This window comes from Gavialis gangeticus, unplaced genomic scaffold, assembly GCF_001723915.1.
Source record: "Gavialis gangeticus isolate Ggan-Ray unplaced genomic scaffold, GavGan_comp1, whole genome shotgun sequence".
NCBI lineage: Eukaryota > Metazoa > Chordata > Crocodylia > Gavialidae > Gavialis > Gavialis gangeticus.
The window spans coordinates 49,712,381-49,739,604 of NW_017729022.1; the positions used below are offsets into that span (position 1 = coordinate 49,712,381).

The 27,224-nt window shown below is 44.3% G+C and overlaps 1 protein-coding gene across 1 annotated transcript in view; it reads left to right on the forward strand.

The window, feature by feature from the left end:
• PLXNC1 (plexin C1) overlaps positions 1-27,224 on the forward strand; it is a gene marked incomplete at its 5' end in the record, with an annotated part of 102,759 nt that overhangs the window by 34,780 nt on the left and 40,755 nt on the right. Inside the window, 9 exons of the mRNA XM_019515795.1 lie at positions 7,575-7,714; positions 8,442-8,621; positions 9,474-9,561; positions 10,077-10,283; positions 10,391-10,582; positions 20,532-20,634; positions 21,609-21,710; positions 22,575-22,678; positions 26,099-26,152. Of these exons, the coding sequence (XP_019371340.1) occupies positions 7,575-7,714; positions 8,442-8,621; positions 9,474-9,561; positions 10,077-10,283; positions 10,391-10,582; positions 20,532-20,634; positions 21,609-21,710; positions 22,575-22,678; positions 26,099-26,152 (1,170 nt within the window). The remainder of the gene's footprint in view (positions 1-7,574; positions 7,715-8,441; positions 8,622-9,473; positions 9,562-10,076; positions 10,284-10,390; positions 10,583-20,531; positions 20,635-21,608; positions 21,711-22,574; positions 22,679-26,098; positions 26,153-27,224) is intronic.

The window sequence follows — 27,224 nt, forward strand, 5'->3', positions numbered from 1 at the left end:
TTTTTTTTTTTGAGCAAATTCATGTGTCTTCTTCACTTAGATGTGAAGAAACGTAGTCACATTTTTCAGGACGTCTGTCATCTAACAGAAACAAAAGAATATGCCAGCCTATATTGCTTCCAAAATAAAAGCTATTACATGGATTTGAGAGGTTGGCTAACATATCAAGATTGATTTGACTGATGCACGAAATGCTCAGGAGAAAAATCATGCAACATAGAGGAAGCTTAGAGGGAGAACAAGTTTAATAAAAAATTACTGTATTTACTTGCTTAGAACATGAGGTTTTTTCCACCCTCCCCCATTTGACATGGAGGGAAAGCCTCTTGCCTTACAATCAAGCACAAAGCGGTGGGGGAGGAGAGGGGGGGCAGCCAGCTGCTGTGGCTCCAGCTCCAACCTGAGGAAAGGGCGTGGCACCCTGAGGCTGTAGGCAGCAGAAGCAGCATGGAGCAGGAAGAAGGGAACAGGAAGTCAGGGCAACCTGAGGCTGGGGGTGGGGTGGGGATGAGGTGCACAAACCAGGAGTCAAAATTTATTGTAGTAAGTCAATAGGGACAGGAAAGGAAAACCCTTGTTTTGGACATCTTATAGACCAAGTAGATAGGAAATATTTTCACCTGGCTTTACAGATGGAGAACTGAAGCTCCAGAAGACCAAGAGTTCCTTGTCCAAGGTCACCCAGGGTGTGTGCACCAGAGCCAACAACTGATCTTAGACCTTCTAAGTCCTAAGCCAGTGTCTTAACACCAGCCAATCCTTTCTCTCCCAGGCATGCTGAAGAAGCCTTTTTTTTCCTATGAAATTAAGTAACTAGAGTCAGCTACTGTTACTCAACCTAGTCATCAGTGGTTTGATGATTATATCTAAGTGCTATTGCAGAAATGAGTATTTAAGAGTGATTTGATGGATGAATAATAGGGACATAGAAAGCCTCTGCCTACACTTTTTACTTTTTCATTTTCTATGAGATATAGCATAGCTGCTATAAATAGATACTTAAGGGAAATACAGTATTCTTCTCTCGACATGTCTCAATAGAACTGCACAGTTCTTTACCCATCAAGCTCTACATCCAGCTGCTGAGCTTTATGAAGAAGTATTTGAGCAAAATGACAAGATCGTTTTGATTTTCAAAAAGAAGAATGGGTTATGCACTTACAAATAGGAACATTCTGGACCTGGTGTGTGCATAAGGCATTATTGTTGTAGAAATAACAGAGCAAACTCCCCTGCTTTGATTCCAAGTGCATTAATTTGGAATTGGTAAACAGTTGGAATTGTTTGAAAGATGGCTTTCTTCCATATGCCTTATCTTGGAGACATAGTGACGGACAGAGCTGTTAAAGTACTAAAAGCAACGGGATGGCAGATTTTTTTATACAGAATTGATTGAGTCATTCAGAACATTTTAAATGGTATCCAAAATCCTATTTTCCTTTCATTGAGGTCTAGCATCTTGTTTTATTGCTGCTGTGTGAGGCATGTAACCAGTGGGCTGAAGGGAGGGACCTGTCTCTCCCTGCAACCCATTGTCCAGCTGTGCTATATTGAGCAATGCTGTATACACCTCCAAAGGTGGAGCAAAAGCCAGGATACTTGTCTCAGCACCGGTAAAGTATTATGCCTTTTAAAGCACAGTGGGTCAGATCACCTGTGCGTGTAAATTGTTGTGGCCACTGAAGCTAGAGAAACTGCTGACTTATAGATTTACAGTAGCTGAGGATCTGTCCCCATATTTCCAAGCCCTGCTGCTGAAGCAGCAGTCATCTTCTCTTTGCATCTTTCTTGACGTATTTATAGTGCACTTATCTCCATGGTATCTGAGAACCTTACAAATGCTCACATTTAAAAATATCACTTTGCTGTTCTCTTCTCTTCCTCCCCATTATTGCTGGGATTCTTTTCTGCTGCAGAATTGAAAAAGTGTATTTTGCATGTGTAAATGATGGTATTGAGGAAGTGTGTTGCCCTAGGCCTTTAGGCTAACTCTTGAGAAAGCGCTCTCATTCTTCTGTCGTTGGGAGTCTCAGTGGTGAAGTTCATGCCCTCTTTGTGACTAAGCAACACAAGCATTGTGGGCACGTACAGTTACATAGGCTGCTTGAGCCAGCGCTGTTGAGAGCAGTGAATATTAACACTTCAGCTTTAAGTGTGATTTGGTATTCAAGTAAGGAAGCCAATGCCGTATAGTATGGTGAAGGTATGATTTAACGATGAAACTTTAAGCATTATCCTGTGTAATGATTTCTCTTTTTAATTTTCTGTTTGTTAGCTGCTTTTCCCTACATAAGATGTTTTACTGTGCAGTAGATTAATTACTGCACATTAAAACATAACCATATAACTATGCACAACAGCTACTGTGCAGTAAATTAGTCTACTGCACAGTTAAGTAGTACCTGTAAATACGGGTACTAAACTAACTGCACAGTAGGGCTCATGTAGATGTTGACCAGGAGTTAGAAGCCAATCAGGGTGGGGACCCAGGTCCCTCTTTGTCCCCTGCTGTTCCTGTGCTGCAGGTCTCCCGGCTTCCCACAGGAGTGGGGAGCTGAGCAGCTCTGGGACTGGTGAGCTGTTGCTTCCATCTTGAGCCAGAGGCTGGCCAAGAACTGCCCAGCTAGTGGCTTGCTGCCAGCTGTCCCATGGGCTGATTGGAGCAGGGGGTTGGAAAAGTGCCCCCTCCCCCACAACTGTTTACTGATTGGGGCAGGGGTGGGAACACTTTCCCAGCCCTCTGCCCTGGGGCTGGAAAACAGCTGCCCCTCACCCTTCTGGAGCCCGGGCCCTATCCTGGTGTCCCATGCCAGCCTAAGGCTGGCACCTGGGGGAGCTTAGAGCTCCCCCTGGCTGCCTTATGGCAGGAGAACAGGGCAGGAGTATCCCTGCCCTGAACTCCTCCTGTTGGGAGTATTTTACTGCCCAATAAGCTTTCTGTGGAATTAATGCACATGTAGACACAACCCCTGTGGAACTTATACTCACTTTTCTTATAGATTAGTCATACTTGGACATCTGGAGCAAATTCACTTTCTAAGGGGAGTTGATTTCCACTTGGCGCTTGTTCCCACAGGGAAGCTGGAGTGCAGGAAGGTAGAATATGAATTGACAGGGCACAAGCTAATCTGCAGTAAGAGTGGAATTCTGTTTCCCTGGCTGTGCACCTAAATGTCAGTTTTCTAGCCAAGAACCTGGTATTTTTGGCACTTATGCACAGTTTTAAATTCTGTTACTCTGCAGTGTTGACACACAAGTGTGTGGTCATAGACTTAATTGGCCAGACAGCTATGCTGCTACATGCACACATGAGCCCCAGAAAGAGCAGGAGTATTTTAGCTCCAAAATCGAGTGACTTAGGCTCAACCTGGGAAACTGAAGACTGGGATCCTAAGCCCCTCTTAACCTAGTAGGGACTTGAACCTGTGTTTCTCTAAGTTCTCAGCCTGGGGCACAAACCACTGTACCCCAGGTTGTCAATGTGTGGATACAATTCTATGCCCTGCTCTTAGCCCAGGGAGCCACCTTCAAAAGGAGCAGTAAAATAAACAACATATAATGCCTAACTTGTGGCATGAGGTTTTGAGCATTGTGCTAAAATGTTAGTGATGAACAGATTCAAATCCCCTGTGGTCACAGAGGTTGGGGGATTAGAACCTATCACTTGAAACTTCCTAGGTGAGTGATTTAGCTACGTAGCTATTGGTAATGAAGCATGGGAAAAAGTCTCTTCCTTTAGCTAACGCTTGTTAGTTATGGGTTTCTGGCCAGTTATGTTTTCATGACATAGACATTGGTATGTATCCACAGTGGGTGTACCACATGCCTGCACAGGCAGTATTTATAGCCTATAGTCTATGCATGTGTGCTTATCTGTCCACAGTAGATTCCCTACCTGTGCATAAATGGCAAAAATGGTAGGTATGTGGCTAGAAAACTGTTACATAGCTATACAGGGAAATAAAGCTTCTCCCTAACTCTGTCCCTGGCAATTCCTGGTGTGCACCAAGGTGTGTTCCTTTGTATATATAGTATATCCTCAGTTATCTGAACCCTTGGTAATCTGAATGACAACATTTTTCGTACTAACTTGTAGTTGTTGGTATTATATAGGAATTTGTTCTCTTCCAGGCTTTATTTCTCACAAGTACTTTCAAGCTTGATACAGTACTGTAATTTGTAGCTGTTGGTAGTATATGCTTTTCCTTTTTAAACTTTTTTAGTACATTTCTGTATCCCTAATCCTTTTCCAAATGAATTCATTTGTCCAAACAGCTTTACACCATCCACTTTCCATGGGGATTTGGATAACTGAAGATGGAGTGTAGTAGCTTACTCCACTTTCAGAGTGGAGTGAGCTACCTTGTTCTAAGTGTGCACTAGGAATGTCCTCATGAGAAGATGATGTGGAGTAGCTACTACACTACAAGTTCCTACCCTAGTTTATTACACTACCATGTAGATGAGGTGGTGTCAAAGATATGGCCTGTGTCACTCGACTTATGGGGTTGCCTGTAGACTGGAAATTTGTTGGTCAGATGAGCAGCAGCTGCTGCAGCATCAGGAGGCACAATGCAGTTGTCACTTGTCCCACTGTCAAATTTGTCTCCATGGGCAGCTCCACAGAGCAGATGTCACAGCTCTGCACTCTGGATCTGGAACACAGGGAGCCCTGTATTATTAATCTGGCCTATAGGGCCAGGTGTCTTGTAGATAAGCCCTTATGCAAATCCCCTTATATTACCCTGAATGAGTTCTTAATGGGATAGGCTTGTGAAGCGACAGTTTTTAACTCATTTGGAGCTGGCATAAGGGTTCTGCACAAACTCTGTTCTCAGTCCATAATGAAGAGGGTGGATTGATGGTATGTTGGGGATGTAGCCAGTATATATTGCACTATGTTTATTCTATGCTTTTCAGGTCTTTGAGTGGGCATAAGGGTTCAGAGTATGGCTAGGGACAGACATTCAAAAAACCTGAGCCTGAATTGATTTAATCTTTGCAGGTTAGTCTAACCTGGCTAGGCTGAGCCAGTTTGTAATTGCACAGTCCTCTGGACTGAAGAAATACAGGCACATGCCTGCAGTGGCTCAAGGTAGAAGCCAGGGACACTAGAGCAGCCCTCCCTCCCTTCCAGAGTGCTCAGCTGAGGGGAGGCATGGCCAGGCCCTCAGGACCCTCTGATTAGGGAGGGGTTCCCTCCCATTTCCCAACCAGCAAGGGGGTACACAGTATTTACTTACACAGCAGTGAATTACACGGGGAGTTGTTAGCATTTATCAGCCCATCAGACAACAAAAGTCTCTCTCATTAGTTCAAGCTCTTCTTAAATAACTTTCTCCAAGGAAGGATCAGAGGGATGTTACCAGCTACCTCTGGATTAGCTCCAAAAAACCCTAAGCCAAAACTGTGCTGTCTGCCTTGTCTTGTCTTCCACAGCACAGACTAGCCAGCATATAGTATTCTAGCTAATGCTAAGAGATGTCTGTGTAAGGCAGAGGGGAGGGGGGAATCCCTGCTTGAGCAGGGAGTGGTGAGGGGAGTAGGAGGAAGCCAAGAAGACGTTGCTGTACCTGCAGTCTCTGCTGGAGCTCCACCCAGGCAGCTGAGAGGAGGGGCCAGCCCTGATGGGCTGGAGCAGAAAGCAGAGCGCTGCTCAAAGTTGCAAAGCATCTGGGATGCTGGGGGAGTCTGGTTGAACTTAAACCAGGAAGGGGTTTGGTTGAACTTAAACCAGGACAGACATTGCATAAATCAGTTTGACCCAAATCAGTTAAATCTGGTACTACATTAACCAGTTTTATCTCAAACCAGTTTCAGTCCTTCTTAAGCTGGTTTATATGCACTGAATGTCTGTTCTGTTACAGGTTTAAACCAATTTCTGATCACTTAAACCAGTTTATTTGTAATATCTGTCTCCAGCCTATGAGTCAGAGCAGCCCAGGCTTTCTTCTGACTTACTCCAGAAGCCAGACTTCTGGAAAGACCCAGAAAACGGGAAGCACAAAAATGGCTAAAACACCAAAGTTCTCCCATTATCCTCCAAAGATCCCCAAAATGTAGGAACAGTACCTGAGAACCATGCTCAGTGATTATACAGCCAGGTTGAGCCAAACTCTTAATGGGGAGAGTAGGTCTATGTCAACTGGCTCCTGAAAAGTTACGATAATCACAAGGCTCTAAGCTTTAAAAGGGTTATTTTATAAATGCCATGTAGTCAGCTTTAAAAAGGGAAGGAGTTAAAAATCATTTACATTTTGAAGGCCCCAGCTAGTTTGTGGTTTTAGACTCACATTTTCCTAGTTTAAAATATGTTTTTGTCACCTCTGCTTTTGCTGAAAAGGTAGAGAGAGGAAACTGACTAACTGATTATAACATAGGGAAAACAGTGAAAGTGACTAACCTGTGTAGATGAAATAGTCCTAAATTGAAGTAGTGGGTTTTAAAAAATACCGCATCAATTTAGGGCTGACTAAACCCCCGTATCGTGCATACACCCCACTGACTTACCTGCCTCACCAGTGGAGAGGGGGGGTGAGCTGCTAGTGGATGGAGCAGTCCCTGGACTGTGGGGGGAGTTGGTGCTTCCCTCTGCAGCAGCGGTGCCCCCCCCGGGGCACCCGCCTGCAGGCACCCAGCTTGGGTGGTCCCGGGGGTTACCGCAGCCATGGAGGGAAGCACGCGGCCCCTGTGCAGCTCAGACAGGCAGGCTGAAACTCAAAGGAGTTTTAGTTTGCCACGCTCCAAGTCACTTAAGGCACATTACACCACCAAATTCCCTACAGCGGCTGGAATTAATGCGCAATACACTGCCAAGGTGTGCAAACGCCAACACCATTAAAGCAGTGCAAAAGCATTTAGCCCGCTTTGAAGTGTCATGTACACACACGTCTCATTTTGTCTACGCATGGCCTAAAGCACCAAGAAAGTAAATTTAAAAAATAGAGAAAATATTTTCCCTTTTACTTTTGCTCAAAAATTTTACTTTTTGGACACAAAAATAAATTGTTTGAAAAATAGTGTGATTTTTAGGTTTTATTCCTGAACCAGTATTTACTGGCAGTAAAGTCTTATGTATGACTAGGAAATATATAATTATTATTATTCTATATAAGATATTCTGTACCTTCAACATTTGACTTCATAGTACCTGTAAGTCTATATATGGTTTCATAAAGAGTTTCCAGTGAACTGAGTAATTTCTCTTCCCTTGTCTTTCCAATTCTACCTAGTTACAACTTTTCTGGCTATTTCTCTGATCCCTTTCAGTTATAGTTATTATAGGTTTTGTTCTGCCTTGTGTTGTTTCTAAACCTGCTTTTTAAACTGTAATGAGTATTTTTCAATATGTTAGATTTTGCTTCCTGTTAAGAATTCTTCCAAAAGAATTACAAACATAAAGAGTTGCTAAAATAATTGACTTGAAAAGGAATTATGGTTACTCACCTCAGGATTTAATTCAGGCATGTTACAGTAAGCAGGAAAGATGCATTTTTTAAATATTTTAAATGCAGTACCTGAGAGTTGTTTTTTAGAGACTTATTTCTCACCAGGTTTTGTTTTCTTTCCAATAGTATATCCACATTAATTCCATAAAACCTTCATCAATATCAACATTAGGGAAAGGTGAAGTGATCATTGAAGGAAGAAACTTCACACAAGCACCAGATTTGAAGGTGGTGTTGACTGGGCCTGGTGGCTGTAAACGAAAAATGTGAGTCAGACTGACACAAGTGTCTAATTTCATTTAGCATAGTGAAAATTATGCACACAACACTGACCCTTAAGTTTCTCTCTAAACAAAATGTTTTGACCTGCCCCATGCACCCCTGTTATGTTCCAGAACTCCACCTGTTTTGGGGGTTCTTGGGAGGATGAAGGGGACAAAGTGGGTGGCCCCTGGGTGAGTCACTATTTACAGATATGAGTAATGGGCGAGGGGGGTAAATTTTGTGAGTTAGTACGTTGTTCTAGAGTGAAAGATGCTCCATCTTGAAGAGCTGATGAGCCGCTTCAGTGGCACAGAAGACTCATAGTAATTTTGCAGTGAAAATCTGTCACTACATGATGTATTTTAACCATGTGGCCATGAGGAAATGTCTGGATGTATCCTCTGATTATTGTGTGGTTCTTAACAGTTTCATCTACAGACTTGTTTGGACCCCTTCATGATTGTTCAAAGAGTCCTTTTACCCCTTCGCTCCCCCTTTCCTTTTTTCACCTTGTGGGCTGCCTTTAGTAACAGGGAGAGATGATACTGATGTCAGTCTGTTTGCACAAGGCAGATGGCCCTTTATTACATGGAAGCTCTGATCAGACTCGGGACTCCCACAGGAGGTTCACTTGTGTCTCTTAACAGCCATGTGTAGCTCTAGAGTCAGGCTGAGCTTTTCTGTGCCACGTAAACTGCTGTAAGTCCAAATATTATTTTCTTTCTCCAGCATCAGTGTTGGCAAGGTGTTAAACGACACACACATGATATTCTCTCTCCCTCCGGGACGCAAAGAAGCCAAGAGAGTTTGCATAAGCACTGCTGAGCGTAAGTGCTCATCACCAGTGACGCTATACTATGTCTCACTACCATCATGTATTAATATTAGACCAAACAGCTCCTGGGCCAGGTAATTTTTGCATACTTTTACATTTTATATTTTTGATTAAAATTCAGTCCACTGAGGTGATATTAATTTGACTGGCTTTGAGGTAGCTGCACTGACTTTGAAAAAGCTCCATTCATGTTCACCAACTAGGCTTCTAACCTAATAAATCTGTTGTAACCCTTCATGTGCCAGGAATGAATTTTAACCCAATGAACTGAAATAGTTTACTGTGCAAAGATGAATACTTTATTCTGTATTTGTGCTAAATTACAAAACTCCTGTTTATTTAACAGTCCTTAATAGTAAATGAAAAATAAACCACAGAGCTAGAGTTGAATCTTATCTATAAGTGGCAGGTAGTATAAACATATTCAAGTATATTTTGATTTTTCCCTCCAATTTATTTTAGTTAAACTGCTGGTTTTCCTTTCTGTTCCCTGTGATAGAGCTGAGCCCCTCCAGTTCCTGTTAAGGACAAGCAAGCTTTAGCTCATAATCTAGCCCTTAGTGAGCACATCCGGTTAGTATTTGAATGGAGGAAAATATATGAACAAGCTAACAAGGAATATGCATCTGCAAATTATTACACTAGTTGTGGTTGACATTAGCAAACAAGATTTTCACTGATGTTGTAAACTATTTTACACTTAAATACTTTTAGAATATCATTGTATAACTAGAGAATCTGGCATGCAAATTACCTTGACATGCAACTTTTTATTTTCTCTGCTGTACCAAGGCAAATTGTTGTACATTCATTGTTAATTCTTTAATAAAAATTGCAAACATAAACAGCAAGAACAAGATGCACTCATAGGAAATCCCTGACATCATCTCTTCACTTTTTATTTTTACTTTTTTTTTTTTTTACAGTGGTGGTCGCAAAATAACTTTGTTTGGTAGAAATGTTAATGTAGCAGATGGTGTGGTTATTTCAGATGAACAGAGATCACATCTGAATGTAAGTCTTAACTGTCTTTGCAGTAACAAAATATGTGTTTTTAAAGAGACATGTTTCATTCTTAAGGTTGAAGGCCCCATTGTTCAAACACTTAAGCATACTCTTAATCTGAGGAGTCCCATTGAATCAAACATAGCTACTTGTCTGAATACAATTATATGCCTGGCTTTACACACAGCAGGCTTAAAATAGTCAATTTCCCTGCACAATTCTCCAGTCTCCTCTTTCAGCTGTAAAGAGTCTCAGCCTCTCCCCATATATCTTGAAAAGCTTCATGTTGTACCAGCCCTCTGCCTCTTCAGTGTAGATGCAGTGTCAAAACAGTTTGTGGCAGTTAGTGTGGCTGATGCTTAAAAGAGCAAAGGCCTCTAAGACAGAAGCTTTTAATAACAGAGTACAAAGATTCTTAAAAAAAAGGCTTAGCAGAAGCCTGTGTGATAACAGCAAGATTTCAAATGACTTTGGGTGCCTTGGAGTACTTCATCAGGGTCACAGTTTTCTTGTTGGTTTTCTAGGTCTCAAGTTACCCTGAAAATACTACTTGGTGTCATTTTCTAGCACCAGCAGTTAGCCATGCAAAAGCAAGTAAAATTGTCGATGTGCTCTTAAAAGTGGAAAATGTCCACAAACCATGTATTAAGTTGCAATATCATCCTGATCCTGTATTCATTAGCTACCAACTGCAAACTGAGATGGACCCTCATCTGGAGTTAAAGTTATATGTAAGTTTAAAAAAACAAACAAACCAGTAAATATACGCTTACTTTTCACATATGATAGTGTTAAATTTTGCCAGGTTTTGTATCTGTTTTTCATTTTTAATTTCCAGAAAGAAAATGACAACTTAGACATTTCCAAAAATGAGATTGAAGTTTTTCTCCAGTATGAGAGTGGTTCACATTTGAGAACCATACATTTCAGTGTTCAAAATATTACCAAAAACCCGAAACGCAGTACTGTTCTGTGCAAAGGCAAAAGGGAAAGTCAAGACAAAATTGATTTTTCTACAGTGAAAATTTACGTAAGTAAAACTTCCTTTTTCAGTGATTTTGATATTGCTCATTTTTTTTATGTTGATAAGAAACAGATGATCATGAATATAGTTTACAAATGAAATTATACATAATGTTTTAAGCTTCCTGACCTGAAGTTTGCATCCTGCCCTGAACTCTGGGCTCCTGCAGCTAGACTGCTCTTGGTGCCTGAGCTGACTCATTTAAACCTAACTTGGGCAGATCACTTCTGACTGCAGTGTAGACATAACCTTCAGAAATACCCTTTGTCCCTGGAGGAAGTGTGGAAGTGATGGAGTGGATCTACTGCTGTAGTGTGATAGGGAAGAGGTTTCTGCCCTCCCATTCACCTTTGCCCAACCCTTGCCAGATGGGGCAACTGACAACCGATGCCCAGGAAAAAGCGAACTTGCTAAATGGGTACTTTGCATCAGTTTTTCACCATCCCATGGGATGCCCCTGTCCTCTGTGGGACAGGGAGGCCTGTGTGTGGGAGATTCCTTGCCCTCCATCAAAGCTGACTTTGTGAAGGAACACCTTGACAGGCTGGACACCTTCAAGTCAGCTGACCCTGATGGGTTACACCCAAGGGTACTCAAGAAACTGGCAAGCATCATAGCTCAGCCCCTGGCATGGATCTTTTAAGAGCTCTTGGCGCTCTGGTGAAGTGTCTGGAGATTGGAAGAGGGCCAATGTGGTGCCTATCTTCAAGAAAGGGAGGAAAGTAGATCTGGCAAGCTACAGGCCCATCAGCCTGACCTCTATCTTGGGGAAGGTCTTGGAAAAGATTATCAAGGAGACCATCCTTAACAGACTAGCTGATGGCAATCTCATTTCTTTTTATGACCAGGTGACCTATCACCTGGACAAGGGGGAAGAGATCGACGTCATATACCTCAACTTTAAAAAAAGCCTTCAGTCTGGTATCACATGATCACTTCTTGGCTAAACTGGCTAGCTGGGGCCTCGACCTCACCACAATCTGCTGACTGGGGATTTGGCTCCGTGGTCAGACCCAGAGGGTGGTGGTTGACGGAAGTCAATCGTCTTGGTGCGCAGTCACCAGCGGGGTCCCTCAAGGCTTTGTCCTAGGGCCTATACTATTTAACATCTTCATCAATGATGTGGACATTGGTGTCAGAAGCAGACTGGCCAAGTTTGCCCATGACGCCAAACTCTGGGGTAAAGCAACCACACCTGAGGACAGGAGGGTGATCCAGGCAGATCTTGACAGGCTCATGAAATGGGTGGATGAGAACCTGATGGTGTTCAACACCGAAAAATGCAAGGTTCTCCACCCTGGGAGGAAAAACCTGCAGCATGCTTATAGGCTCGGCAGTGCTACACTGGTTAGCACTATGGATGAAAGGGACTTGGGGGTCATGATTGACTACAAGATGAACATGAGCCTTCAATGTGATGGTGCAGCAATCAAGCAAGCAAAACTCTGGCTTGCATCCATAGATGCTTCTCAAGCAAATCCTGGGACGTCATTCTCCTGTTGTACTCGGCCTTGGTGAGGCCGCAACTGGAGTATACTGTGTCTGGTTTTGGGCTCTACAATTCAAAAATGATGTGGAGAGGCTTGAGAGGGTGCAGAGGGGAGTCATGCACGTGATCAGAGGTCAGGAAAACAGACCTTATGATGGGAGGCTTAGAGCCATGGGACTCTTCAGCCTGGAAGAGCACAGGCTCAGGGGTGATCTGATGGCCACCTATAAGTTTATCAGGGGTGCTCATCAAGATCTGGGGGAACGTCTCTTCACCAGAGTGCCCCAAGGTATGACAAGATCAAATGGTCACAAACTCCGCCACAACTGATTCAGGCTGGACATAAGAAGGAACTTCTTTACTGTCTGAGCCCCCAAGGTTTGGAATAGACTGGCGCCGGAGACGATTCAGTTACCCACTTTGAATGCCTTCAAGACACATTTGGATGCTTATCTTACTGGGATCCTATGATCCCTGATGACTTCCTGCCCCTGGGGCAGGGGGTTGGACTCGATCCTCCGGGGTCCCTTCCAGCTCAAATGTCTATGAAATCTTGCACTCCACTTGTGTGGACCAGGGGGACTAGGACAAGAGAGAAAACAAAAGATTTGTGCACAGGAATAGAGGTAAAAGCAAAATTGCGTTGGATTCACAAATATATGATGTGGAGCAAGGCCAGTTCAGAGTAAATATGTTAGCATGGATAACAGAACTAAATGCCACCTTAACAGGTCTGCTGTATAAATAAAGTGATGATGTGAAATTTTACAATGCAGTCACCATTCATGGGGGAGAGAGAAATTATGCCAGATTCTCATTTCTGTTGCAGTGATATAAAATTGAAGTAATGCTGTTGACTACAAGGCATAGGAGAAGTAGTACAACTTCGTGGAGTTGCTCTCAGTGTTGCTGGTGGCAGAGCTGTTGAAGTGTCTTGCTACAATTATGCAGGAAGGAATGGAAGTGGAAATAGAGGGGGGACAAGAAAAAAAAAAAGTGGGAACCACTCTGTACTACCTATTAGGTGATGGACAGATGCAACTTCTGAATAGTTTCCAATGCTGCTGCATTTAAGCATTTCGGAAAAGGAGCACATCAGCTGCAGAGAGATGTACAGTCCCCCTGATCCACCCTTTGGTCCAAGTGTTTGAAAATCATTATGACTGCATGCAATGGTGTGGTGTTCTCCATCAGGGGATGCAACAGGGGTTGCTTTGTTTGTTGTTTCCATACATCGGGCTAGAAGAGCAGGGCAGGTAGAGAGGGGTGCAAGGAACTGTTATCTTCAGCCCCAGAGCTGATGAGAAAAATTCCTTGCATGGCTGTCCACATCCAGAGATGGCTGAGAATGGCCATGCCCCCTCCTCCCCACCCACTGGAACCGTGAGACCTGAGGCAGAAGGGTACACATAAGGATTCCTGTTGTCTAGCCCCTGTGGAGCACTGTTGGACACACTGTCATGCTCTGTAAAGTGGGTACCCCTAACAGTAACTTTTGAATAGGCATGCATTGGGGCGTGGGATGGGGTGGTGGTATCTTTTATTAGATCAATGGCATAGTTGGAATAAAGGTAGCTTTTGAATGCAATGCATTCTTCACTCCAATAATCACTCTAACAGCACTGTAACTTTTGAATAGTAATTTTGTAGCACTTTCAATTAGTTGTTGTTTCTTCCATGGTTGTTTTTGGAACATTTCAACCATTTTTGGAGGGCTTCACAGTGTGTGTATGTCTTTCTGCTCATCCTTTCAGGTTCTTCAAATATCACAGCTGTCAAGGGTAATAGATTACTGGAGAGGTGCCAGTGCTATTGAGGTGACAGAAAAGCTGGAATCCTGTTTTATTTTTTATCCCCAAGTGGCAGGTACCCAGGCACTTGATCGCTATTTTTATCATTTACACACAGTTTGAATTGCTATTCCCTTCACGCAGCTACTGTACATGGTCAGTAGGCTGTGCTGGTACACATGTAGGTCCTGAAACTCCAGCCTGGTGAGGAGGAGAGCAGGCCCTCCCCTGTTTTAGCCAGTCCAGGAAGCAAGAGACCCACATTTTAGGCCCTGCTTATTTAGAGATTTTTAACTTTTCCCTCTAGCTTTCTGGCATAGTGCTCTAACCACCAGGCCATAGGTCAGGTACTACTGAAGCCCTCTGTAGACTTCCTCTTGAAGGTGAGCCAATGCACTTTGTATTTAGTCATTAGCTCAAAGGGATAAAGGACAGTACTGTGGGGAAAGTTTCTGCCCCATAGGGATCTCCAGGCTATCAACCCAGCGTCTGTTTCCTTCTGGCAGAACATTTTCACACTGATCCATATTATCTCTAGCTTGAGGAAGGGGGGCGGGGGCAAAATATGCCCTGTGGGCTGGATCCAGCCTGCCAACTGATTGGATCTGGCACATGGGGTGCATGGGCCACTTCGTAGTTTCATAGTTGATAGGGTCAGAAAGGGCCTAAGCAGATCATCTAGTCTGCTATGGGCAGGAAAGGATGCTGGGGTCAAGTAACCCAAGTAGGTGGCTGTCTAGCCTCCTTTTGAAGACTCCTAGGGTAGGGGCAAGCACCAGTTCCCTTGGAAGTTGGTTCCAGGCCCTAGCTGCCCTGACAGTGAAGTAGTGCCTCCTGATATCTAGCCTGAATCTACTCTCTGCCAGCTTGTGACCATTATTCCTCATTACCCCGGTAGTGCTCTGGGGAACAGGGACTCTCCCATTGCCTGTAGGTCACCCTTGGCAAGTTTATAGACAGCCACCAGATCCCCTCTCAGTCTTCTTTTGTGGAGACTGAACAGGTTCAGGTCCTGTAGCCTCTCCTTGTAGGTCCTGCCCTGCTGCCCCCAATCATGTGAGTGGCCCTTCTCTGGACCCTCTCAATGCTGTCCACATCCCTCTTGAAGTGGGGCACCCAGAACTGGATGCAGTATTCCAGCTGTGGCCTGACCGATGTCTCATAGAGGGGGAGGATCACCTCCTTGGTCCTGCTCGTGATGCATCTGCGGATGCGTGACAAGGTGCGGTTAGCCCTACTGACTGCGTCCCCACATGGGCAGCCCAAGTTCATCTTGGAATCAATAGTGATTCCAAGATTCTTCTCTGCCTCTGCACTGACGAGAAGGGAGTTCCCCGGCCTGTAGGTATGCTGCTGGTTCTTCCTCCCTGGGTGCAGCACCTTGCACTTGTCTGCATAGAAACCCATCCTATTCTCATCCTCCCACCTCTGTAACCTGTCAAGATCTAGTTGTAGCCTGTCCATCTCCTCTAGCATGCTCACTTCTTCCCGCATCTTAGCATCACCTGCGAATTTGAACAAGGTACTTTTCACCCGCTTGTCCAAATCGTCGATGAAGATGTTGAACAGTGCAGGCCCGAGGACCGAGCCCTGGGGAACCCCACTGCCCACATCTCTCCAGGTCGAAAATGACCCATCCACCACCACTCTCTGGGTGCAGCTCTCCAGCCAATTTGTGACCCATCTGACTGTGTGGGCATTGACACCACAGACGCCTAATTTTTTAATGAGGATGGGGTGAGAGAGAGTGTCGAAGGCCTTCCTAAAGTCCAGGAAGACTACATCCACTGCAACACCTGCGTCCAAGGCTTTTGTGACCTGGTCATAGAAGGCCACCAAGTTGGTGTGACAGGACCTGCCTCTAATGAACCCATGTTGATTGCCCCTAAGCATAAACTCCCCTGCTGGCCCCTTGCAGATGTGCTTCTGGATAATTTTTTCAAAAAGCTTCCTCAGGACCAAGGTAAGACTAACGGGCCTATAATTTACTGGGTCTTCCTCCATTTTTTTGAAAATAGGGACCACATTGGCCCTTTTCCAGTTGTCAGGCACCTCACCAGAGCACCATGAGTGCTCGTAAAGCCATGCCAGGGGTCCTGCAATGACCTCTGCCAGTTCCCTAAGCATTCTGGGGTGGAGATTGGCAGGACCTGCTGATCTGAACACATCTAGTCCCTCCAGAAGTTCCTGGACTAGGTTCTCACTGACCCTGGTCCTGGCTTCACCTCCCCTGGGTCCATCCGGAATCCCAGTGGGGGGATGTCCCTGTCCCTGCTCAGTAAAATGGAAGCAAAGGATCTGTTAAAGAGATTACCTTTGTCATCTGGTGCTACCACCAGATTATCAAGCATGTCCTGCAGATGCCCCACAGTATTTGGCACCTTCTTTTTACCCCCTGTGTATTTAAAAAAGGACTTCTTGTTATCTTTGATCTGGGTCGCTAGTCCCAGTTCCATCTCTGCCTTAACCTTCCTAATAGGCCCCTTACAATCTCGAGCCAAGGAAATATAATCCTCCTTGGTGATGGCCCCTCCCTTCTATTGGGTGTACGCCTCCTTTTTGGCTTTGAGGCATTCGTGGATGCTTTTGGTGAGCTATGGGGGCTTTTGAGCACTCCTGCCTTCTTTGATCCATGTGGGGATTATCACACTTTGGGCTTGGAGGATAGTCTCCTAAAGGAATGACCACTCTTCTTGGACACCCAACTCCCCTCCCCTTCAGGACCTCAATGCCTCCCTGACTAGTCTTCTTACCTCATTGAAATCCGCCCTTCTGAAGTCCAGGGGTGCTGCCTTGCTGCAGGCCTTTGACACCCTGCGCTGGATGGTAAATTCCAGTGGGTGACGATTGCTATCGCCCAGGTGGTTGAGTACCCATAGTCCCCTCACCAGGTCATCGCCTGTAGGCAGGACCAGGTCCAGGTCCAACAAGGCATTTCCCCTGGTGGAACTGATTGGATCCAGCCCATGGCTGACCCTGCAATGCTTTGCATGGGGCCAAACCCTGCCCGGGGCAGTCAGTGCTGTGCTCCTGCCCATGTCCGCCAGCCCTGGTCCTGGCCAGCATGCACCGCTTACCAGTAGGGCTGCTCCCAGTGCAGCTGCAGCTGCGCAGGTACTACTCAGCTCCCCTCACCTCCAGTGGTGGCTCCTCCTGCCCCTGCTGCACCACTCCAGGTAGGGAGGAAGCTTCAGCCCAGCAGCTTGTGCACCAGTATGCGGGGCTTCAGCTCTAGCTCCTGGCTGCATTCTACCCACTCTGCCCTTTCTTCTGGCTCCATATATCTCCCTCTTGGCTGCCCAGGGACCAGCTTCATGGAATGCTGGTTGGAGCATTATGCTGGGAAGTTTAGAGAGTTGTAGGTTCAAACCTGCTCTGGATGAGGGGAGCTAAGAACTTGGGTCTTCCACTTCTGGGTCAAGTGCCTTACCACTTGACTGTTGGGCTCAAACCAAGGAGATGCCACCTCCTTTTCTGGTGTTTAAAGCTTGCTAATTGCAAGTTTTTGCCGGGTAGAATTCCATGACCTGCGCTCATCCAGCCTAGGCTGCATGCCTTCCTGGCCAGTGCTCAGCCTGCTATATATGCCCGTTGCACTTCCGTGCTGCGTGTGGAGCAGGGTCACAAATGGTACATAAGTGCCAAAAATAGCAGTTATGTGGCTGGGTAACTGCTGTTTGGGTGCACAAAGTCAAATGGGATTCTGCCCAAAGCACTGCTTTTTTTTTGTTTCCCATAACAGAGAATCACAGGGTACATTGTTTAAACAGTCTTAAAAAGGGCTACGTTGCCAAAAAAAAGTTTTGAGAACCATTGTTTAAGAGTGTAGTTTTTCCTTTGATTTGATTACATGTGTGTAATCAGCATTGTATGTACACTTGGAACCATTTATCTGCCCTGTGATAGGCAAGTGATTGAGAGAAACTCTGCCTTCCATGCTGTGACTTAAAGTAATTCCAGCCTTGACAGTGTATCTTTCAATTATCCCAAGGTCATTTCTGTTCCATGCACTCATTGGTTTTCCTGTTCTCCGTGAAAGTGTATTTTTTCCACAGGTCTGCTTGTAATCTTGGCTACTCTTTACTTCTGTGTCTTCACAGTCCCTTTTAATTATCCTTTGTTACAAAGTTTCTCTTACTCTAATTATATGTGGTAAATACCTCAGCTTAGCAGACTAGTATTTTGATGCCTTCACAATAATTCCTCACTGTTCATCTGTCCAACAGCCCTAGTTGTGGATGTTGTATATCCGGTTACAACTTGATATGCAGTTCACTACCTGGTATACAAGATTTGAACATCTGCAAAGAGGAGAAAGATTTGACTGCAGTGCAAGGCTTCTACCAGAAATGTTGTTTTCCTTGTTGTTCACTTGAGCCTTACATTGCTTTTCTGCTTACTGGGATGTCATTGATGAGTGCAAAGAACAGTCCTGGACTGTGAAAACTTGGCTTTATTAATTTTGAAAATGCCTTCCCCCCCCCAATAATCCTCATAAATTCAGGATATTTGGTTAGTTTGAGACCAGATTCTGCTTTTGTGTCCACAGTATCGGGGTGCTCAGTAGGGTTGTGTGAAACACCGTCATTTCGTTTCGATGTCCGTTTCGCCATTTTGAAGGGACAGTGTTTCATTTCATCACTTCATTTTGTTTTGAAGCACTGTCCCATTTCATTGAAACTGTTTCACTGTTTTGATGCATTTCAACATTTCACCCGTAGGCTATAACAGGGAATCATGAAAATGCCTAAAACTTGGTCATTTTTTCCCTGATTTGGATGAAAACTGCAGGGATGGTAGCCCCTTCTGAGGGCATGAAGCCTGCCAGGTTTCAAGGAGATCCAGGGGCCTGCAATCGTGGGAGGGCTGCGGAGCTGTGCCAGACTCCTCCTGGGAGTGCAGACCCCCGGATCTGTGCGCCGGATGAGAGGAGGCTGCCGCCAAGGACCAGCACTGGGCACAGCCTGCACCCAGCACTGGAGAAGATTGCTGCTGCCTCCTTGGACAGCAGCCTCTTCTCATCTGGCACACAGATCCGGGGGCTTGCACTCTTGCGAGGAGTCTGGCACAGCTCCACAGCACTCCCAGGGGTACGAGCCCCCAGAACTGTGCCCAGATAAGGAGGATGCAGCAATCTTCCCTGACACAGGGCGCAGGCTGCAACCACCGCTGGTCCCAGGTGGCAGAGGCACCCTCCTTTCACCCTGCATGCAGATCTGGGAGGGTTGCACCCCCAGGAGGGCTGCTGGGCTGTGCTGGACTCCTCCTGAGGTTGCAAGCCCCTGGATTTGTGCACTAGATGAGGAGGCTGCCGTCTGGGTGCAGCCCACACCCAGCATTGGTCTCAGGTAGCAGCGGTAGCCTCCTCTCATCCAGGGCACAGATCTGGAGGCTCACACCTGCAGGGGGGTGCCAGGAAGTGCTGGACTCCTCCTGGGGGTGCGAGCCCCTGGATCTGCACGTTGGATGAGAGGCGGCTACCGCAGCCACAGCCGCTGCCGCTTGGGATAGGAGACAGCAGCAGTCTTCTCCGGTGATAGTAACAGCCCGCACCCAGCACCAGTCTCAGATGGCAGCGGCAGCCTCCTCTCATCTGGGGTGCAGATCTGGGGGCTTGCACCCCCAGAGGAGTCTGGCACAGCCCTGCAGCCCTCCCGGGGGTGCAGGCTCCCAGATATGTGCACCAGATGAGAGCAGGCTGCTGCTGCTGCTGCTGCTGCTGCTGCTGCCGCCTGGGGCCATCATTGAAGCCAAGAAAGCCCAGCTTCGAAACTTGAAACATTTCAAAACTTTTGAAACATTTTGAGTGCCCTTGTTTTGTTTTGAAGCTGTTTTGAAGCCTTTTGTTTCATTTCGATTTCACTGTTTTGAACTCAAAACACATTGAAACAGCTTTGAAAAGAAACACCCAGCAAAATTTCACACAGTCCTAGTGCTCAACCCTTGCCTGTGGGCCAGATCCAGCTCACGGAGCCACGTCTTCTGGCCCACAGGGCTCCCCACAGGTCTAAAGATTTGGCAGTGGTGGCGGAGTGGCAGTGTTAATTGCTGCTTCCCAGCTGTCAAATTTCTGGACCCATGGGAGCCCTGTGGGAAGATAGCATAGCCCTACAAGCTAGATCAGGCATATGGGGCCAGGGCAGCACAGGACCCAATCTGGGTGCATGAGGCCCAGACAACACAGGGCTCAATCCAGGAGGCATGAGGCCCCATCTGACTGATGCAAGGTGGGATCTAGTCACATGGGGCTGGATCCAGGAGGTGTAAGATGGGGTCTGGGTGCCCAGGGCCTGAGCCAGGTGGCATACAGCAGGATTTGAGTGCACAGGGCCCACCCCTTGTGCTGGCCCTGTGCCACTTATTCAGTCGGTGGGTCCAAGAAGTTGAGCTCCACTGCACTGTATCCTTTTTGATGCGACTTGTTTGAAGTAAGAATGATGGGAGAATTTGCTCCTTTTGCATGTTTTTCCTAGCACTGTTTTCTTCCTTTGGTTTAGCATCAAATGCATTAAGTCTGGATCGGTTTGTTTGCACTTTTTTATATTTCTGCTCCCTTCTCACTGATTATTATAGCTAAGGGCCTTGAGTCATTGCTTTATCCAATGAATATTGTTTTCTACAAACATGGCATACAGTGTTTGCATTCTACTCATACAATTATATATTTTTCTACTAGGTCAAATTAGGAAACTTAAACCATGAAGTCAAAGCAAAATCATCACACATGTATTTGTATGTGCTTATTTTGCTCCCTGTCTTACTCCTGGCTGTAATTGTAGGTAAGTACAATTACATGTTTTTAATTTTGGACTTGCTGAATGAGATAGTGAGTGTGGGAAAGGAGGAGGTATAATGCAGGATAGTCACCAGAAGTCTAATATTTTCCCTGGGTTCAGTTGGGAACTCAACCTTTACTCTGATAGTAATATCCAACTTCATAGGTGACAGACTGTTATAAAAGCTTGTCTTACCAGTCTGCTTCTCCAGAGCATCCACCACCATTTAGTCAGGCAAGATCTAGGAACTACATTTCTGCAACATAATTTGATCCGTTCCAGTTGTCAAGCAATCCTTCTGTGTTCCCCAGGAACAAGTGGTCCTGCCTCATCATTTGTCAGCAGTGTTTGTGATCAGTCTCATTAGAAGATCCATGGATTTGTAGTTTATAGTTGGTTTGAAGGCCAGAAGTATTTTCTCTTCCACACTTAAGCTTTTTGATTCTGTCACATTTTAATGTACCTTATATTGTAGTAAGAGGAGTGCTTATTGGCTCTTCCATTGTTTGGGGTTCTTAATACGTGCAATGCACATCAGCCTTTCAGAAACCTGCTCTTGAAACAGGTTTTAGATAAGTAAAACATCCGTAAATTCATTTTCTTGCGCAAAATAATGCTCTCTTGTTAAATCAAAGCAAGTTTAAGACTCTTGTCCACTGTCTGTCAGAGCCTGCATCTTAGCATGCTCATCATTCATAACAGAGTATGTTATGTGTTAAAAGAAAATTGGACTGATAATTGCAAAAACTAAATAGAAGGAGTGAGTCTTATTAGTAGTGCCTAGCACAGTGTCATCTCAGGTTGTGATGTCTGGGGCTCTGTGGGTGCTACAACAATACAAATAATAATAGTGACAATGCAAAAGAATGGTTCTATAGATAATCTTTTTTCAGCCTCTTACAATGAAATGAAAATGAGTGCATCAGTATATATTCTGCATCTTACTATACTTAATATTGAATATGTTTTTTTTTTAGTGGCATTCATAGTAACTAGACGTAAATCCAAAGAGTTAACCCATAAACTGAGTGAACAACTTGAACTGCTGGAATGTGAGCTTCGGAAAGAAATACGTGAGGGTAGGTCTGCACAGCCTTTTTTTAATCAGTGTATGTTCTCTGCACTGGAAGCATCATGGAGAGACTTGCACTGTACAAATGTTTTATGTTGCACAAACTCCAAAAACATATATAGACTTTTTTTTTTTTTGCATTATGACAGTCAGAGACGCTTTACAATGGTATTATGCACTGCAGTAACAGTTAGCACTAGAAGCTAATAACACTGAAGGCGTGCCTTCACAAGACATTTACTGCGGAGTTGGCTAATTACCTGCACAGTACAACATCACCATCTACACGTGTGGTGCTATTAGGGCAGAGTAAACACAAGTACTATCCTATAGCGTAGTTCACCCTACCACAGTGCACATGTAGATGCTGATGGGGCTGACCGGGGCACAAGGGTGCTTCAGTGCAGAGGCTACCTGGCAGCTAGCCCTGAACTGAAGCACCCTCATGCTCTAGCCAGCCCCTCTGCAGCATGCTGAGCTGGGTTGGAGCAGCCTCAGGCTGGCAGGCTGCCAGCTGGGGCTGCTGTGACCCAGCTCAACATACTGTGGTCCTTGGCGCGTAGTCAAACATGGTGCCAAGGAGCAATAAACTGGTGTGAACTGTGCTGGAGTTTATTCAGGTGAATTAATTGCACATGTAGATTTGCCTTGCTTATAATAATAATTTGTTTTGGCAAAACTAGAAGTAAAATAAATACACCTAATCAACATTTTCCAACTCTGAGAGATTTAGCTAGAAAAATAATGCATCAAGCCTTAGAAAAGTTTTTAAGAACATATTTTTAAGGTCAGATTGAAAGCTGTAATTACATAGATAAAATTCTGCTTATCAGAACTAATGCTCTGTGTGGGGGGGGTGTTGTTATTTCAGGATTTGCTGAACTGCAGATGGATATGTCAGATGTGGTGGATAGTTTTGGAACTGTTCCCTTCCTTGACTACAAACATTTTGCTCTTAGAACTTTCTTCCCAGAGGTAAAAGATTGCCGGTCTTTCAGGCATCACCCTTGTAATGAAAATGATAACTTGAGTAAGGCACAAATAGTTAATTTAAATACTACACTGTAGTTGTACATCCTTCTCACAGCTGACTTCATATACTGTTCCTAAGCCAATAGAATAGTGTTGCACTAATTCTATAGGGGAACATTTAAACATGTTGCTCTTGGGTTCTATGTAACTTTTTCTTCATCAAATCTACATGTTGAATTAAAATAACCCCAGTGTCCCTTTAATGTATTCAGGAATTCTGTGTGCTCTGTAACTTTCTCATTGTCTCACCTTGCTCCACTGTCATTAGACTCTACTAAGTCTACGTTTTGTCCATTGCTTTTTCTCGCTCATACTTGTCTGCAAAAGTAAATTAACACAGCCAATTCATTTAACGTGTTTAACTGACAAGTCTTCCTCATTCAGTCAGCAAGATGCTAATGAGGCCTTCAAGTTCATAGAGTCATAGAAAATTAGGGTTGAAAGGGACCTCAAGAGGTCATTTAATCTAACCCCCTGCTCAAAGCAGGACCATCCCCAACTATATCATCCCAGTTCTTACTCTCCCTCTTGCACTTGAATAGTTTCAATTCATTAAAATTAAGAGTAGGAAATGGAAAATCCCAAATCATGTTGTTGTTCTGTTTCAGGCTGCTGATTCCCATGCCAGAAAAGTTGAGAGAAGTGACAGTGGCCTCAATTCAAGATAGCAGTAAGCACATGCTAGACTTTAAGCATGTGCTTACATGCTGTCCTAACTACTAGGGATGGACTTAAGCAGGTACTTGAGTATTTTCCTGAACTGGGGTTAGAATTATTTCCTGGGTGAAGCCCCTGTTCCCCCTGCAGGGCCAGGCTCAGGCCAGGCTGCCCCCCACCCCACACTAGCCCTGGGTGTTGGATCAGAATCACCGTCTGGCCTGTAGTCAAACCAGGCACTGCCCATCTATCCCTCCAGGGAAAAAGTTTGAGCCTCACTGTGTTATATGGTTTGCTCTGAGGGGAAGATGGCCCTTCACTAGCATCCTGAAATGTTCCACGTTCTATTCCATCTAAAAGCTTACTCCATTTCCCCCATATTATGGTTGTGAGTTGAAACCTGCAGACATGCATAGGTGCATGTTGAAAAGCATGTGGTTTTCCCTTGGAATTAATCTTTATCTCTTGTTATCACCTCAGAATACAAAATACCCTGACAGGGGTCACGTCCACCTCTAGTACCAAGGTTGCAATCATGAATCATGTATACATGTACTTTCCTTTTGTGAGTAACCCCGTTGAAATAGGACTGCTTGCTATGATAAAATTAAGGACGTGTGTTTGCAGTATCCTTGCCCCTTTTTTGTACAGTACCTAGTACAATGGGATCCCCAAATTGATCCTCTAGCATGAATGTGAGTAATCATAACACATTCTGATGCTGATATTGATCTTGCACCAAAATAAATCAAGAATAATTCTACTGAAACCACTCAAGTCACACCGGTCTAATTAGTGTTAGATTATAATGAGGCTCTTGTTTCAAGAATTCTGCCAACAGTGTCATACGTTCTGCATTTCTTTTCCTTTTGTTTTGTTACCAAGGTGATTATCAAAATATTATCTTTATTTTTAGGATTTCAGATGTTCCTTCTGTATACTTCACACCTAAAATCATAATCATCTTGCAAAAGCAGTATTTTCTTTCTATATTGTTGGAAATGTGGAAAAAATGAAGGAAGAAAAGAAACAGAAAATACATTACTTTACAAGCCAAAGAGATTTCAAATAGATCATTTGTCTGTTTTGTATGAACTATAAGAAAAGTTTAAGCTACTTTAAGCTCTGATAAGATTTTGGTGGTCAACCTGAAAAGCATTTAACACTGTGTGTTCCAGTTTTTCCGTCTAGAAAACTATTATTTATATTGTGGAAGCACCCAAAAAGTCCTTGGTGCTGTACAAAAGTTTTTGATGAGACAGCCTCTGCCAAATAGTGCTTACAGACCAAAAAAGAAAAAAAAAAGATGAACTGGGTAAAGTAGGGGAATGTCGCCTATAATCAAAATGATAAAGGTGACAACTGACACATGCCTTGATAACCTCATATATTTAAAACTATATGTGTGTTAGGGCCCATTGCAATTCCCAGCATCCTGTTACAAAATCCTTATCTAGTTGCAGTGGTTTAATATTAATTATTTACTGTGGCTTTATAGTCATTTTTTTTTATGTTCATGTCTTTTGGTATTCATTTAAATATGTAATATAAATGTGATCATATTATTCTTTATATTTAACCCTAATTTTTGCCCCACTTTGAAAACTTTGCTTATTTATTGTTGCCTTTCTCCTTTTCTCAAACCATTTTGTTTAGCACTGCTACATCTATTTCCTTTGGGCAGTGATTGTTAACTCTTCCTACCGTTGCATTTTATTATTTCACATTGCCCCTTAAATTAAATTTTTTTTTTCCTGTTGGGTGGGCACCTTAAGGAATAAAAGCCTTGGAAATGGAAAAGTGAGGAAAAAGGGAGCAGGTAATGGGAAAGAATTGCTAAGAATGGGAAAGAAAAGAGAGTGGGGATAAGATGGGGATGAAGAACAGGAGTTTGGCAAGATACAATGTATAGGGAGAGTTGTCTGCGTTAGAGAAAAGTGAATAGCAGAAAAGTTAACAGGGTCTGTTTAGATGCCCAGCATGCTGATTTTGAGAGAGACAGGTTCTTGTCAGGACCTTGCAAACTGAAGGTTTGAGGCCCTGACTGCTATAATCTCTGGGAACCTGGGTGGTTGTCCTTGTACAGTCTGCTAATAGAGCTTACATCATGGTGGTGATGAGATGGAAGTAGGATCCAGTCTCTTCCTGGGCTTTTTCTAGAACAATATTTGATCACTGCACAAGGGTTATGGGAGATGAATTAAGAGTGTTTGCAAAGCACGTGGAGATTAATGAGTAGAAGATGTATGGAAAGTATTGGTACCTAATAAGATCAAACAAACTCTAAATCAGGGTCCTTGATAACTAAAAATGTCATACGGCTGCTACCAGTGCCACCCTAAAAATGCATTTGGGAGTGTCCTTGGGAAACCTAGAAGAGCAGCAGATTTCCATGCGAGAATAATGACCATAGAATGTTATGGTTGTGGCTGTGGTTCTGGGTGACCCCTACTGGGTTGTACTGGGGGCATTCAGCAATATATATGATCAGTCTGTTGCTATCTCAAGTGTAAGTTCCCCTTTGTAGTTCCCCTGAAGTGCAAAAGTGAATGCAGCAATATATCTGTAGTTGTCAAACCAAAATCTTCATTACTTTATATCCAAGTGTCTTCCAATGGATACATGCTTAGCATTTGTAAAGGTGTATGTGATTTATTAGAAACCTTTGAAATTCATAACAATATAACTAAACATCTTTTCTCTTAGCCAAAAACACTTGCAGCTCCCTTCACAGAAGACATGCACACTAGTGTACCGCCGGTAAGTTTGTGTAATTTAACGTTGGTCTTATTTAGTAGGTATTCTTTTCAGCCTACGTATGATCATGTTTGTCACCTTAGAATCTGAGGATGCCTATACACGTGCCTGGTGCCTACTCTGACATGTTCTAATTAGAATGCATTGGAGCAGACTCGATTAATCCAGTAGCCTCACTCCACTGGCCTCGATGTCACATGTATTTGGTGTCCTGCGCTTCAAAATGGCAGCGGGAGTGCTTTAACTGACTCTTATTTGACAAGCTTTAGTTAGCGTCCCCGCCATCATTTTGAAGCACAGGAACACTGTACACATGAGGCACTGCGGGCACTTTAATTAGAGCTGCTTTAATTAAAGCACCCCTCCCCAACTGCAGAGCACGTGTAAAGACACCTTGAATTATGATTCCAAAGTCATTTCATTTTCTTAGCATCCTTCCCAGTTTGGGAAAAAGTTGCATGGATTTACGTGTACAAGAGAATTCTATATATAATACCCTGTTTTTGTATAAACTGAAGGATATGCCAGACAGAGTTCAATATTAGTATATGTTGCCTGGTATGTATATAAATAAACATGAATATACTATGAGTAAAATCCTGCCCCTCTTGAATTCCATTTGTCTTGAATGGGGCCAGGATTTTATCTTAAATACTGCTTATTGTTCAGTTTCTAAGAATTAAAATCTATGACAGGGGTTTTCAATCATTTTTAACAAGTGTACCCCTTCTGTCTCAAAGTTTCAGCTCATGTACCCCTTTATATTTTTTGTTTTGTTTTTAAGGGGTGGAGGGGGGTGCAGATTGAGGCCCCCACAGTGAGGGAGGGAGTGAGGCTGGGGCAGGGGCAATGGCTGCACAGCTGGAATAGAGCGTGGGGTGGAGCTGCAAGCAGCTCGTCCAGGAGATGTGTAGAGGGAGGTGGCTCCCACTGCTGCACACTCCCCAGGAGCGCATGGGGTGGGGGTGCCCCTGGATCTACATGTGGGGTAGGCTGGGGCCAGAGCTGCACCAGGTTCTTCCTGGCTGGGGATGGGCCAGGCTGTGCTCCAGACAGGTGCGCCCCCCCCCCCCCC